The following is a 16,295-nucleotide window of genomic DNA, read 5'->3' on the forward strand; positions in this document are numbered from 1 at the left end:
CTAAGCCAATTTTCCAGAAAAATAAAAACTACAAAAAAGATTGTGCTAAGGCTTGAGTGTGATGAGCCAACTGCAGATCTAAGATAATGCTGGCTATTAAAAGATACAAGCATTTTGAACTGGGAGGGGATTAGGAGAGAAAGGCCCAAGTGATTCAGTTCTAAATGTCATCTTTTGTTTTGTTATGAAGATTATAAAATCTTGAGTTTATGGCCGGGCGCGGTGGCTCACGCCTGTGATCCCAGCACTTTGGGAGGCCAAGGCAGGTGAATCACGAGGTCAGAAGATCTAGACCATCCTGGCTAACACGGTGACACCCCTTCTCTACTAAAAATATAAAAAATTAGCTGGGCGTGGTGGCGGGCACCTGTAGTCCCAGCTACTCAGGTGGCTGAGGCAGGAGAATGGCATGAACCCTGGAGGTGGAGGTTGCAGTGAGCCGAGATCGCGCCACTGCACTCCAGCCTGGGCGACAGAGCAGGACTCCATCTCAAAAAAAAAAAAAAAAAAAAAAAGTATTATTTTTGCTGAATATAAGTTAATCAAGACAAGTATAACTGAACTGCTTTTAAAAACTGATACACTGAAACAATTAGAATGTGAATCATCACAAGACTGATTGTATATTTATAATGAAGCATATAGTGTAGGCTTTAGAACATAGGCTTTAGAGCCAGATTGCCTGAATGTGTCTAGATTCCACCAATTACTAATGGATCTTGACTAAATTATGTAATCTTTCTTCCTCAGTTTCCTTTATGTTTTGAAGATCATAGTACTGAAAACAATTGCCCAGAACATACTATTCAATTAATGTTCATTTTTTAAATTCATAAATTTGTCATGAAATAAGTTAAAAATTTCATTTAAGCATTATTGTTTTCAAGGCTTACATATTTAAGAGCATATCTACATAGGAACAGCCTTTGAGATGAAGAGGAATAAAAAGCAAGAAATGAGTCTTTGCAGGTGACTAAATTCTGAAGTGAAGATGTTTTGTAAACCACAGAATCAGTTCGTGGTATATGAGAGCTATAACCAGCTATCCTTTTACATAATAATACAAAAGCAGTTAAACACACCATATCATTTTTAAAGCATCATTTACGTATTTGAAAGCAGTGCATTAGTGGGGTTTTTGCCAATTCTTTTGATTTAGCTTTTGACCAAATTGACCTTTCTTGAACTAAATGCCAAGCATTTTGCAGCTCTTAAATGTTGATAACATTTTGCCTTAAAATATATGTATTTGTTTATAAATGTTAACCTCCACACTAGGTTATTAGCTTCTCAAAGTTAAGGATGTAGTCTTATTTATCTAATGCTTTATAGGTACCAGAAAAAAATGTTTGTTGAATTGGTTCTAGAGAGTAAAGAGTTTTTAAAGCAAAATAATCATAAATGTTACGCTGAATATAAATGACAACACAGTTTTATTTGTTCATTTGTACATTAATATGTTTATTTATTTGCTATTTGTTTTCTTTCTGGGCTGCCAGATACTTTGTTTGTTTTGAGGCAAGGTCTGGCTTTGTCACCCAGGCTGGAGTGCAGTGGTGCACTGCAGCCTCTGCCTCCTGGGCTCAAGCTATTTTCCTACCTCAGCCTCCTGAGCAGCTGGGACTACAGGTGCCCACCACCATACCCCGCTAATTTCTGTATTTTTTTGTACAGTTAGGGTCTCACTGTGTTGCCCAGGCTGGTCTTGAACTCCTGAACTCAAATGTTCTGCCCACCTCAGCCTCCCAAAATGCTGAGATTATAGGTGTGGGCCACTATGCCCTGCCCTGCCAGAGATTTAATGTGGGCCATAGAAGGAGGAGACCATTTTATTGTTCACAGAGCATTCTTGATTTACTTTTTATATTTCTGCATTTTTAAAGAACTTCTCCAGAGAGTTATAAATAATGATAGAAAGTATTTTAATTGTGCTAAAAGTTTTTCTAAAAAATAGGTTTGAGAGTGACATTTAATGTATTGAAAGCAACTAAGGAAAAAACAGGACTATTCTGAGATTTGGGTTTCTGGTTAACTTTCTTTAGGCTTAATGAAAAAATGAGTTAATTACCAGCTAAAGTACTTGGTAGACTACTGCACAATGATGGAAAATTGCCCACTTGATGATATTTGTGAAAATATAGTGAAGAAGGAGAAAAAGGGAGCCTTTTTTAATTCATTTAATCTTCAAGTATATATTTAAAGCCTTTTTTTTTCTTTTATTTATTTATTTTTATTATACTTTAAGTTCTAGGGTACATGTGCATAACGTATCAGGTATAACTCCCCAATGCAATCCCTCCGCCCTCCCCCCTCCCCATGATAGGCCCCAGTGTGTGATGTTCCCCTTCCCGAGTCCAAGTGATCTCATTGTTCAGTTCCCACCTATGAGTGAGAACATGCGGTGTTTGGTTTTCTCTTCTTGTAAAGCCTTTTTTTAATGCTAATAAGAACTGCTTGATTAAATGGATCCTCATAAGTCAAACTTTTATACTGAGAGTTTGATCACAGGACATGTGAAGAATAATAAACACTCTTAAAGGTGCTTACGGTCCCAGGACTCATTCCAGAGAACTAGCTACCTACCATATCGCATCCTCTGATTCAGCCTCACAGAAGTTGTCTCACAGTTCACCATCAAAAGTAATGTCCAGAAATAACCAAGGTAGGGCTTCCAGAACAATGAGGTAAGGAATTCAGCAGACTGTCTCCTCAGCAAAGCAGCAATTTAACTGTTGAAAATTATTAAGCAAAACAAAATAAAGCAATCTTTTAAAGTCTCCAAGAACCATCCTCGAGGTATTCAGCAAATAGAGAATTATTCATTCAAGAAAATATACTAAATCTCAGACTACAGTTTCGCCCTGGAGGAGTAGGCCTCTGGTGTTTCTCAGCTCTCCGCCCCTCCTCCTCCTAGCTCTGTGTTGTGGAATCTCAATTCCAGGTAGGCATAGCTGAGAGGACCAAGTCTCTCTTCCCCCAACCAGTCTCTAAGTGAGGCACAGCAAGTCGAGAACACAGAGGCCCAGCCTTCCCCTCCCTGCACTCACTGTAGGGCAGAGGTTCCCTCCCAGGAGAGGTAACCCAGGAAAACCAGGGGCTGCTCCCCAACCTCAAGTGTGTAATTTTACAGCAGGGTGTCACCCCAGGGAAAACTAGTGCAATGGTGCAGGAGCCCTGCCCAGGAGGAAAGGCAGATCTTATGAGTGAAGAGCTCCATAGATTTCCCTGAGAGGACTTTGTTTAATTGGGGAAGGGAATGGAGAACTTCATGACTAAATTTGTTGTTGAAAGCAATACAGAGCTTGGTGAAGAGCAATTAAGAGGAGGCTGATAGCGCCATAATACATCAAAACATATTACTAGTGGCACCATCAAAACAATACAGCAGCCAGAAGTTTTAAAGAGAGAACCAGGGAAAGAGCCAAGAAGAGCCTTCCAGGGATCAAGGTCAACTGTGAGAATCGATAAAGCAGGGCTCATGTGCTAGGCTACACCCACTCAGGAGCAATTATAGTAGGATATGGGGTAGACTTGAAAGCATTCTCTGTGCTGTACATAGACCCATCAACACAGGACAATAGCCTCAATGGCACAAGGGGCTTAAATTCAACATCTGACCAAACACCAATTGAACAATAAACTATTCTGACCCCTTACTCCTTGGAAGCCAGGCTTTAAAATGACATCACAGTCATCCCTGGCAGCCCAAGGCATTTCTCTGTCAGTTGCCAGAGTGGGAATCTCCAAGCTACTAGTCCCTGGCTGAATGTGTAAAGTGTTTACCACAATATCTAGCATATGGGTAAATTCTGATTAGTGGTACCTATTATTATTATCATCATCTATAGTCAGAACTCTTGGTTTCAAGTGACAAAAATCCAACTCATACTAGATTTTGGAAAATAGGAATTTATTGGCTCATGTTATGAAAAAGACCAAAAGTAGATATGCTAGCTATATCTGAGTACTGAAATTGTGTCAATGAAACTGTCTCTATCCATTTCTTGGCTTTACTTTATGTTGGCTTTGTTCTTAGCAAGCTTTCCCCTCCTAGTAATATGGCCTACATCTCACCAGCTATCTAACTACAATTTGTTTGTTTTTTTCAAAAACAAAAACAAAAACCTGTCTCTTTTTCAATAGTTGCAGTAAAAGTCTTGACTAGAGCTTTCATTGGCCTGTCTCGCATTACATACTCATTAATTAAATAAATACGTGCCCAAGAAAATGAAATGTTCAGCCGGGTGTGGTAGCTCATGCCTGTACTCCCAGCACTTTGGTAGGCTGAGATGGGTGGATAACCTGAGGTCAGGAGTTCGAGACCAGCCTGGCCAACATGGTGAATCCCTGTCTCTACTAAAAATACAAAAATTAGCTGGGTGTGGTGGCGGGCACCTGTAATCCCAGCTACTCAGGAGGCTGAGGCAGGAGAATCGCTTGAACCCGGGAGGCAGAGGTTGCAGTGAGCCAAGATCACGGTGTGGCACTCCAACATGGGTGACAAAGTGAGACTCTGTCTCAAAAAAAAAAGGAAAGAAAATGAAATGTTCTTATTGGGCAGGCTTGGAGCTGGGGAATGGAGACATCTTCAACCAACACATGGACTAAGAGCAGGTAAAGTATGGCTTCCCCAAAGTTAAATCAAGTAGAATATATGGTATATATACTAGGCAGGCAAAAACAGCAGACTTTAAATACTGCGTATGTAATGATATGCATTAACACAACAACATGTAATACTGGACACAGGAAGACAATTGTTGAATCTTAAATTGTCAACTCACTCAGCAAACGCCTGTTTATAGAATGTAACTTGTGCCATTTCCAAAGTGAGTAAACAGGTTTTACCAATATTAATGTGCACAGATTGTTCTGTGGGTAGGGATGTTCCACAGAAAACATCCCACTTCAATTTCTATATAATTAAATTGTCATAACACTTGAAAAAAATACAACTGAACTTAATTATCATGAGAAGGATGATCACTAAGGCATTAATTATCTCAGGCAGCATGGTACGATAGAGAATAGCAGTAAAAATCACAAGATACAAATTCTGCCAAAAATATAGTAATAATAATTACCATATATTGAGTGCTTATTCAAAAAGCTTTTATCTGTTTTCTTATCACAACAACTCTATAAAGTAGGTATTATTATACACATTCTATGGGTGAAGAAACTGAGAGTCAGTGGTTAAGTAATTTGCCCAATGTCACACAGCTGATACATGAGAGAGCAGGATTTGAATCTGTCCTGTTTGCTACCAAAGCCTTGGTTTTTTGTTAATGGGCTATGGGACTTAACCTCTAAATTCCTAATTTCTAAAGTAAGAGACTGTGATTTAATTATCTTTGAAGATGCTTCTCAAAAATCCAGTGATTACTTAAGGGTTTACCTTTAATTTCTCATGATTAATTTTGAGTATCTTTTAAGAAGGATTTTGAATCAATTAGAACACCCCTCTATTGTTATGTATGTCTTTAATCATGGACAAAAAAAAGAATATCACTGTTTTGGTGAGAACACTCTTCTTGTGCATGTCACAGTCAGTACTCTCTGTGAAACCACAAAGGAAATTACATTTGACAAATGTTTTTCCATTGGGACCTCACATACAAAGAATAAATTTTGGCAAAGACAAAAGTGATTAACATTAGAACAGGAAAAAAGCTGCATCTGTATTTCTGCACTCATGTACTGATTTAGTGAAGTCTTATGGGTTTGCTTATTGTTTGTAGGGGAGGTTTTTTTGTTTGTTGTCTTATTGCAATTCTGCCAACCACGTATCTCTTCATTCTTGCCGAGTCTTTTTTTTTTACATTTGAATCTGAATTCATTACTACTTTTAAAAACTATGAAAATGTACTAACCTGATGCAAATAGCTTTACATAGTTTAAATTTTTGTACAAGATGAAAATAAGAATTTGAACAACTTTTCTGCTTGAATACTTTTAGGTTTTCTGTAAACTGTGAGAAAAGATGTAAAGGAAAAAAGTAATATTCATTTTGCTGTGTAAAATGTATTGATTCTGTGTAAAGTGAAAGTGTATTTATATAGCTTATTTTTTCAGAGGTGGAGTACATAAAATTTCTCTGAAAACTAAGCAGCATTAACTAGATGCTAGTTACTAATGTAATAATAACTGGAGGGTGCACAGTGTAGGGATTATTGGTGGATTCCCTGGAGTAAGAATATCTAGGTTCATGTCATAAATCCTTCAATTACTAAGTGTAGGTCAATATCCAGACATTTAATTCCTCTTAAACTTTACAGTTTCCTCATCTATAAATGGGGGGAAATAATAGTGCCTCCTTTACAGATTGTTGCAAAGATCAAACAAGATAATGCATGTAAAACACAGTGCATGTTACATAGGAGGCACTTGGGTTAGCTTTCCTACTCTACCATTAATACCACTACCACTACTATTACTCTGAAAATTACAAGCATCTTGACAGAGAATCAGACCCCTAAGAACTCATCTGTTCGTATTAGTGTCTGCCCTTAAAACACAGTGGGTTAGGAATTATACTGAGCGTGTAAGTTTTAGCTAGCAGCTGTCATTTTCTGTAATTTAGTCTAGAATTTATAAATATTTGAAAAAATTCACAACTATGCTCATGGGAGAATACAATGAATATTGATATTACATTTAAGTTTTCTTCGTTTTAAATTTGTGGGCTTTTTGCATAGTATGTTATTGTAGAATATTTCCATTTTTCCTTCAATGAATACTTATTATGAGACTATGATGGGCCAGGCACAGTGCAATATACAAAGTACTAATGTAAAATTTGTAAGACATGTTTATTGCCCTTAATACCCTTAGCGGGTTCAAAGCTAGTGACAGAACATAGATATATAAAGAAATAATTTTATAATAAAATACTATGCTAGGCATAATAATGGTCTCTCCAAAGATGTCCACATCTTGATCCTCAGAACCAGAGAATATGATATCTTACATGGCAAAAGGAATTTTGCAGATGTGATTAAATTTAAGGACTTTGAGATGTGGAGAGTATCCTAATTATCCAGGTGGATCAAACCTAATCACATGGGTTCTTAAATACAGAGAACTTTTAATTTGTCTTGACTTAATTCTTGTATATGGTGAAAAGTATGGATCCAGTTTCATTCTTCTGCATATGACTAGCCAGTTATCCCAACACCATTAAACAGGGAGTCCTTTCCCAATTGCTTGTTTCATCTGCTTTGTCTAAGATCAAAAGATTTAAATGTAAGACCTCATACTATATAAATTCTAGAAGAAAATCTAGGAAATACCCTTGTCAACATTGGCCTTGGCAAAGAATTTTTGGCTAAGCCCCCAAAAGCAATTGCAACAAGAACAAAAATTGACAAATGGGACCTAATTAAACTAAAGAATTTCTGCACAGCAAAAGAAACTATCAACAGAGTAAACAGGCAACTTAAAGAATGGGAGAAAATTTCCACAAACTATGCATCTGACAGGGGTCTAATATACAGAATATATAAGAAACTTAAATCAACAAGCAAAAAACAAATAACACTATTTTTAAAAGGACAAAAGACATACACAGACATTTCTCAAAGGAAGACATAAAAGCAGCCCTGAAAAAAATGCTCATCATCACTCATGAGAGAAAAATCAAAACCACAATGAGATACCATCATACTAATCAGAATGGCTGTTATTAAAAAGTCAAAAAACAACAGATGCTGGCGAGGCTGTGGAGAAAAGGGAATGCTTATACATTATTGATGGGAATATGAATTAGTTCAGCCACTGTGGAAAGCAGTTTGGAGATTTGGAGATTTTTCAAAGAACTTCAAACAGAGCTACCATTTGACCCAGCAATCCTATTACTACATATATACCCAAAGAAAATAAATTGTTTTACAAAAAGACACATGCTCTCATATGTTCATCATAGTGCTACTCTCAATAGCAAAGACAGAATCAGCCTAGGTGCCCATCAGTGGTGGATTGCATAAAGAAAATGTGATATATGTATCTATACACACACACACACACACACTGTATGTAATACTGCATAGTCTGAAGAACAAAATCATATCCTTTGCAGCAGTCAACATGGATATAGCTGGAGACCACTGTCCTAACCAAATTAATGCAGAAACAGAAAACCAAATACCACGTGTTCTCACTTATAAGTAGGAGCTAAACATTGGGTACTCACGGACATAAGGATGGCAACAGTAGACACTGGGGACTACTAGAGGGAGGAGGAAGAAAGTGGAGTGTGGGTTGAAAAACTACCTATTGGGTACTATGCTCACTACCTGAGTGATGGAATATATACCCCAAACCTCAGCATCATGCAGTATACCCTTGTAACAAACCTGCACATGTACCCCCTGTATCTAAAATAAAAGTTGAAATGATTTTAAAAAGAGCTAAAGAAATAATTTAAAATTAAAACTTTTGAGGCCCCTAATTTTATGTCCTCTTTATGCAGTGTTTCTCTATGAAGAATTCTGTATTTCTCTCTGTTTGTTAACAACAATTAAATGTAGGCAATAAAAAATACAGGTGTTTGTTATACCAGTGTTTTCTCAAAATGTGGTGAAAAGCTAGGTTTTTTTCAATTCATTGCAGACTGATACATTTGTAGAATAAATTTTAAAAAAAGAACTTTTTCTCACTGTGGTCAGAGGAAAATGTTAACTACTGAAGAATGGTCGAAGAGGTGCAGTACTGCTAGCTTTGAAGATGAAAGAAGAGGTCCAGGAGCCAAGGAATATGGGCAGCTCTAGCAACTGGAAAAGTACAGAAATAGATTATTTTGAGCCTCTAGAAAGAAATTCAGTCCTGCAAAAATGACTTCTAATAGAACTATAAAATAATACGTTTATGTTGGTTTAAACCATTACATTTATAATTCTTATGGAAGCAAGAGAAAACTAATATTAAGCACAAGTTCTCTTTACTTGAGTATATGTGGAAAATAAAAGAAAATGAGGATAACTTTCCAAAGTTGACCCAGAAGAGCTAGGAATAATTTTTTCAAAAGACATGCAGAAGTCATTGTTCAAAGTGAATCACATGCCCTTTCCAAAACTAGCTCTAGTAAAGAGAAAATTATTCTTAGAATCATCTCTGGAACTGAGTAGGTAGAATTCACTTCACCTGAAGAATGAAGGCTGGATTTAAGGTTCTAATAGGGAAGAGGAAAGAAGACTGGATGCTGAGTAATATCCACAACAGAAATACTGCTAATCCCATAAAAATATATACATAGTTTTCAGATTACTGTAGTAAATAATATTTTGGAAAATAGTGCCCATCTTTTGTTTGGCAAAAAAAAAGGAGCAAAGTAGAGAATCTATCAAATACTTCTCTAATGCCTGCCACAAAGACACATGATAAATTCTTCCTGTTTATTCGACAAATATTTATTGAGATGTTTCTATATGCTGCTATTCCCAGGACATAGCCTTTGCTATTTTGCCAGCAAAAATAAATACTGCTCCTACTTCATGAAGCTTATAGTACAGGTAGACATTAATCAAATAATAACATACATTGGCATTGAGTTAGAATGCATTGAGAGAGCATTATCTGATGCTGTGAGACTGAGTTGAAGCTTAAGCTAAGACCAAAAGAAGAGAATGCCTTAACTAAGCAAAGGAGAGAGGAAATAATTTTTTAAGCAGAGAAAATAGTATGTGCAAATCCCTGTGGCGGGCAAGAGCTGAAAGACCTATGTGGCTGAAAACAAAGACAGAGGAATGCTGATGACAGAATGAGACCAGAGACTCAGATAGAAGCCAGACTAAGCAGGGCTTCATAGATCATGTTAAAGATTTTGGCCTTGATCTTAAAAGCAGGACGGAGGTGGCATGATTGAATTTGCACTTGGAAAGAACCACTGTGGCTACATTGTGGTATATAGATTATAGGGGAGCTAATGGACTTGTGCAGTAGCAGTGTTAGGAAACTATTGGAATAGTCAAGAGATCTTAGTAGATTCTTAGGATTATAGCAGTAGATGGAATAGTATATACACTTTAAAGAAATGTTTAGAAGGTAAAAACAAAGAGGATATGGTGATGACCTGGATGTGGGTCATGAGGAAGAGGAAGAGGGAGGGGGGTCAAGAATGCCTTAGAGTTCTGACCTTTGGATCTGGTGTATGGATGGTGGTGCCATTCACTAACCTAGCTGGCATCAAGAGAGCCTTCTTCCTCACAAATCAGCCAGATGGTTTAAATTTTATTGTAAATAAGAACTTCTAAAAATAATTGAATTGGATGACCTTTTGTTAGCTAATGAGACAATCCAGAAAAAGCAATATGCTGTTACTTGTGGTAGTTTTGTGACACCACGTGCAATTCATTGTATCTCATAACTCAAGTCATAATATAGTCCTTTCTTAATACAATTTACCCAATTGCAATATATTTGTAATGAGTTAATTGTACTTAATTATCTCAGCTTGTCAATTTTGTAAACTTAAAAAAAACAAACATAGAAACGCACCAATTGACAGAAAGAAGGGAGGGATCAAACTCATCAACTATAACCATGCAGGCCTTTACCTCAACTTATTTCAAGTATCTCTTACTCTTACAGTGAAGTACTGGTGCTGGCTCCTACCAGTCCTCAAAGAGCAAGTTGTTAAATTTTCAGGAACTTTGTGAACTGGCTGTTAATAGTTTGAAATTGGCCACAGTGGAAGTACTAACACTACAGAAACTGGAAATCACAACAGAATTGGCAAACACTGTAAAACAGAGCTTCCGCCAACCCCCAACAAAGCCCATTGTTAAACATTTACCAACACACCAGTCTTTGTATCCTTTAGAACTGTGTTATTTGAGAGGATAACCTAGATACATAAAATACTGTAATGAGATTGACTATAATCTCACTGATTGAAGAATAGTGCTTATTTTCCTTTTCCACATTCTTTTTTTTTTTTCTTTTGCCTGCCTGGAAACTGACACCCTTTCCACATTCTTAAATGTCTTCCTTTAGGGTTGTTTGAACCCTCTATCCAATTCATTGCTGGATATATTTGATGTTTCTACAGAACCTCATTTGTGAAGCTATGTTACTTTTAGGCATTAGTCTAGTGATTTTTTTAAACGTTTTTCTTCTTCGTTAGATTGCCCAGATTAAGAAGTATTTCAGTAAGGTGGCAGTTTTAGAAATTACTGAATCTGGTTGATAGGTATGTAGGTTTATTATACTATTTTCTCTAGTTTTGTGTGTGCTTAAAATTTTTTATAATTAAAAAAAAGAAGCAGGCGGCGACAGCCACAGCTTTCCCAGACTTGTCCTTACTGGGTCTTCAACTTCCAGTCTCAATCCCACCAGCTGTTCTCAAGATCTGAGATAATGTGAGCATTGCCATCTCCTCACCTGGTCTGATTTACTAACTCTCTATTTTCATTTAAGTGTTGCAACACCTCCTTCTTCCCCTGAAAAACCCACAAGCATTTGTAGATTTTATTTATTTTACAAAGAATTTAAACCTTCAGACAGTACCTACCATATCCAGATTAGGGTACTTTCTTCGTACTGAAACCACAAAAATGCTGAAAAAAAAAGTCTTAAAAAGCTTCAGTAACAACAAAAAAACCCCAGAGTACAGTGAGTGCATAGATTACAAGAAACTGGGAAGAGTAAAAAAAAAAAAAAAAAAAATTTAAGAACTTTAGTAAAAAATGAAGAATAAAAGGGCCAGAACCAGTATCAATATGCTAAACACTGGAGAAATAGAGAGGGATGAGGGATCAGCAGAATTACATAGTAAATCGAGGACTCTTCAAGTTCTACCCTAAAGAAAAAAAAGCTTTAATGTTAGGCAAGAACAAGATTTTTTTTTTAATGTAGTATATTGTTATGGATCATATCAAAGTACAAGAAACATAAAATTGACCCGTATCAGTGAAGAAAAAAATAATTTAGAAATCAATTTTTTTTAAAAAAGAAAAGATCCACAAATTGTAACTTAAGAGAAAACTATCAGTATCAAAAAAGGATCACATAAATCATTTTATGGATTAGAAAGCTGAAGTTCAGGAAAAGTGAAGTAATTTGGCTAAGGTCATGTCACTCAGCTAGTTTAAGTGTTGCAGCCTGGACATGAACTCCCTAGATAACTCTACAACATTTTGTTTTTCTGTCTTTTTCTGATAGAAGTGAAAATCCAAAAGTAATTTTAAAAATTATATAAAATAAGCCGGGTGTGGTGGCTCATGCCTGTAATTCCAACACTTCAGGAGGCCAAGGTCACTGCTTGCCTGGTGCTGATTTCTCTGAGTTCAGAGGACGGAGCCTGTAGACCTGGGAACCAGGTATCTGAGGACGAAGCACCCAGTAATTGGAGCTGGCATCTCAAGAAGGCACATTGAGATTGGTTCTACAAGTGTTGGAAAACCTCCAGACTGCAATCAGCTGCTACTACTAGTAGGCACTGTTGCTCTCAGAGTGAAGAATTGTTGCTAGAGTGAGACTTAACAGGATTAAGAAACCCATCTGAAGGAAACAGCAAATTCCTTCTTCCTTCTCTACTTGTGAAGTATCACGCTGGTCCCTGTATTGGCAGAGCCTAACAGGGAGCCAGAAATGCTTGCAGAATTCCAAAGAGTGGGTTTGAAGCCAAGAGACAGTAGCTTACTAATTGTCATGGCCTTAATTGTAATATGACTGGAAGATAATAGAAATAACACTTTTGGTATATATAATTGGGTGCATGTAGACATTTTCTGGGATACTAACTACTGGGTAGACATTTGGTCTTATTGTAAAAAAAAAAAAAAAAAAAAAATTTATTAAAACTATTTGTTTCTCCTGATGAAATTAATAAGAGCCACTTAGGGCATCTGTATAATGAACAGGAAACTATGCAAGGGCCTGCTCTGAAGTCTGCTTAGCTGAACTTAAGACAAAGATCACAGCAGTAGTGACTGAGGATTGCTCTATAGTAACAGCAAACATGCTTTGGTCAGCTGAGGCTCAGTTTCTTAAAGTCTTAGTGTCAAAGAAACTGTCTAAAAAAGAATCTTACCAGGACAGAGCAATCAGACCTTGCCTCATAAAACAGGACAGTGGCAGAAAAGGGTGTTCTGAAATCATGGTCACTCACAAGAGAAATACAAACATGGTTCTTCACTTAAGCAGCCATTTTTGTTCAATTTCAGGATCAAAAAGAACATCCCCATTGTATTAAATTAACAGGTACTTATAGAATAATTATCACAAGTATGCCTAGCACTTGGGGAGATGAAGAACTAAGGTTCTTAAAGACCTTTACATATTTCTCATGTTATGTTCATGTTTTGTGTTTTTTTTTTTTTAAAGGATGTTGAAGATTCACAAAACCACACTGGTGAGCCTGTTGGAGATGACTACAAGAAAATGGGAACACTTTTTGGTGAACTGAACAAAAACCTTATCAACATGGGCTTCACAAGGATGTATTTTGGAGAACGAATTGTGGAACCAGTAATAGTCATTTTCTTTTGGGTTATGCTGTGGTTCCTTGGCCTGCAAGCCCTTGGACTAGTTTCTGTTCTTTGCCTTGTTATTATTTATGTGCAACAGTAAAACATGGCTGAATGGAATTGTTTGACATTTGGTAGCCATATATGTAATTGAAGAAGTTATATATTTCACTTTTTGACAACCGAAAAAGTTTGTCTTGTTTCAAATTGTGTGCTGGATGTTTTGTAAGTAAATTTATACATGGATGTTACTTAAAACTAAACTCTTGATCATAACAGGGTTGAATATATATTTTGAATATACATTAGCTTATTCAAAACTCTTGTTTCACTACTATGATCTCTGTCCCCTTTATACACCTCTATCCCCATGCCAAATCTTAAGTAACACCACCAGAAAGTGAACAGGGAAAATAACAGGACATGGAATTCAAATCAAGCAATCTAGTTCTTATAAAGAGTTCCAATAAAACATTTTAGAAGAAAAAGGATGAAATAAGCTACAAGTAAGTTTCACTTAGAAAACTGCTCCCCACTAACCCTCCCCACCAAATAATCCCATAATATTTGGGAAATATTTGGATTTCAGTTGTCCCTACCCAGCCTAAACTAAGGTAAATGGTAATTAGCATACACTACCTTAATATTGTGATGAAAATCAGTAAATAAAGATAGAACGTTTTCTAAAGGTTGAAAATAATATATTTATTATTGCTGGGGAAAGTTCCCAGGTTAAATATAACTTTTTAAAAATGTAACATTTGGACCTAGACCTACTTTAGTATATCATTTGAAGTTTCAGACAATTTTGGTGCTAATTACTTTTTGTGAGTTTTTGAAGTCTCATAGCCTAGTTGACTTCACCCTATGCTAATGCCATATTTTCTTGTGTCTAACAAGTTGCATATTTTTTCCTAGAGAGACATTTTCAGTATATATTTTTTAGAAATTTATAATTTTATAGTTCTTTCATAACAATTATTCTGTTTTAAAACAATGTATTTCCTATCTTGACATGGACTTTTTCACAAAAAAATTATATTTTACTGTTGTTTTCAGGAAAAAACATCATTTTTCTTTGATATCTATATCAGAAAGTACAATATTAACAATATAAAACCAAATGCTTAAATTTGGAACTTAGCCAATTTTGATAATATTTTTCTAGGCTAAAGTCATGTCAGCAATTGGCTAGCCATGTTATTAAGGTGTCTTAATTCAGCATTTTTAGGTTTTATATTGAAATTTGCATTTCTTTAAATATTCCTGGAAAATGGGGAATGGCTTTAGTGGTATTTTGGGTTTTGTTAGAGAACCTAAAATCTTTACACTTTCATCTCAAAGACTATAAAGGAAAGAGGTAGTTAAGATCATTTAGAATTCAAGTTAAATTTCAGAAAATTGGGGCAGTCAGGCATTTTTATCTTTGGTAGGGCAACAAGTAAAACATGTAGAGTGCTTGCTATTCCACTTTTTATAGCTTTTACCCAATCTTATTTCTAAAACTCTGTACATTCTCAGTGTCTTCTCATTCTGAAGCAGAAAATAAGGAAGAACATTCAACTTAGATTTCTAAAATCAGATAATCCTAAGCAAAAATGTTAGTCAGGTCACTAAAAAGTATTGTGCATTTATATAAATACAGGCCTTTTGAAATTTGACTTTTAAAAAACAAAAGACTTTGTACGATATCATTGTGTTTTTATTGCGTTTGCAATATTTTTATAGTAACCTTTATGAAATGAACTCAGTATAAGTGCAAGTTGTTTGAAAAGGTGTTTTTATTAGTGCACAGTAGAATTGTGAGGTTTTCAGTAGACGTCATGAGATTTTGTATATCTACATAAAATATAAGTACTTTTTTTCTAATGCTACTGGAAATTTTACTTTTCCTTTGGAACATATAAATAATACTGTGTACAAAATAATAGCTCTGGTTCCACCAGTACCTAATGTTGAAAACATTTTTAAAGTAATTTTTAATAGTAACTATTTAGTATACTGTCAATACTATGCATCAGCACACTGGTGTTAATAGGGTATATATTAAATTATATAAAGAAATAAGATATTTTGCTGTTATTCTTTCTACATATATTATTGGTTGTTAGTACAGTATACCATCAAATATTTGGCTTTGATATGAGAAAAAACAAACTTTGCCTATGTAATGGAAATAAAATATTTTCTTTTATGAAATATATTAGAATGCAGATTATACTAATATCCTGAAATAAAACTGGTAATTTATTTGGTTCATGGTATAAAGAATTAGATTGGGCCAGGCATGGTGGTTCACACCTGTAAGCCCAGCACTTTGGGAAGCCAAGGTGGGTGGATCACAAGGTCAGGAGATCAAGACCATCCTGGCTAACATGGTGAAACCCCGTCTCTACTAAAAATACCAAAAATTAGCCGGGCGTGGTGGCGGGCGCCTACAGTGCCAGCTACTCAGGAGGCTGAGGCAGGAGAATGGCGTGAACCCGGGAGGCGGAGCTGGCAGTGAGCTGAGATCAAGCCGCTGCACTCCAGCCTGGGCAACAGAGTAAGACTCCGTCTCAAAAAAAAAAAGGAATTAGATTGAAAATTGTTCTCATCACAAATACAAGCCAGTTTTAGAAACTGTTATTGCTTATGAATAAAGAAATAGAAGTTACAATGCTAAGGTTATTATATAATGCATACTCATGTGGACAGCCTGTAATTCAAAGGAAAAAGATCAAAGTCTACAGATAGACTGTAGATGAGTAAATCCATTTTTCTTAAAGACTCTGTATTTTGTAGAATTCTGTTCTCTCATACCTTAAGTTGTCATGGGCAGGGTATTTT

The 16,295-nt window shown here is 36.0% G+C and overlaps 1 protein-coding gene across 1 annotated transcript; it reads left to right on the forward strand.

Annotated features, from left to right (window-relative positions):
• The first annotated feature begins 2,098 nt into the window (after window positions 1-2,098).
• On the forward strand, window positions 2,099-13,569 carry LOC105516266 (chromosome unknown open reading frame, human C4orf32). The gene is made up of 2 exons (XM_011948381.1): window positions 2,099-2,188; window positions 13,324-13,569. Exons 1-2 carry the CDS (start codon window positions 2,099-2,101, stop codon window positions 13,567-13,569), a joined length of 336 nt encoding a protein of 111 aa, XP_011803771.1.
• Window positions 13,570-16,295: the final 2,726 nt, after the last annotated feature.

The sequence above is a fragment of the Colobus angolensis genome, unplaced genomic scaffold (assembly GCF_000951035.1).
Source record: "Colobus angolensis palliatus isolate OR3802 unplaced genomic scaffold, Cang.pa_1.0 Scaffold279, whole genome shotgun sequence".
Taxonomy (NCBI): Eukaryota; Metazoa; Chordata; class Mammalia; order Primates; family Cercopithecidae; genus Colobus; species Colobus angolensis.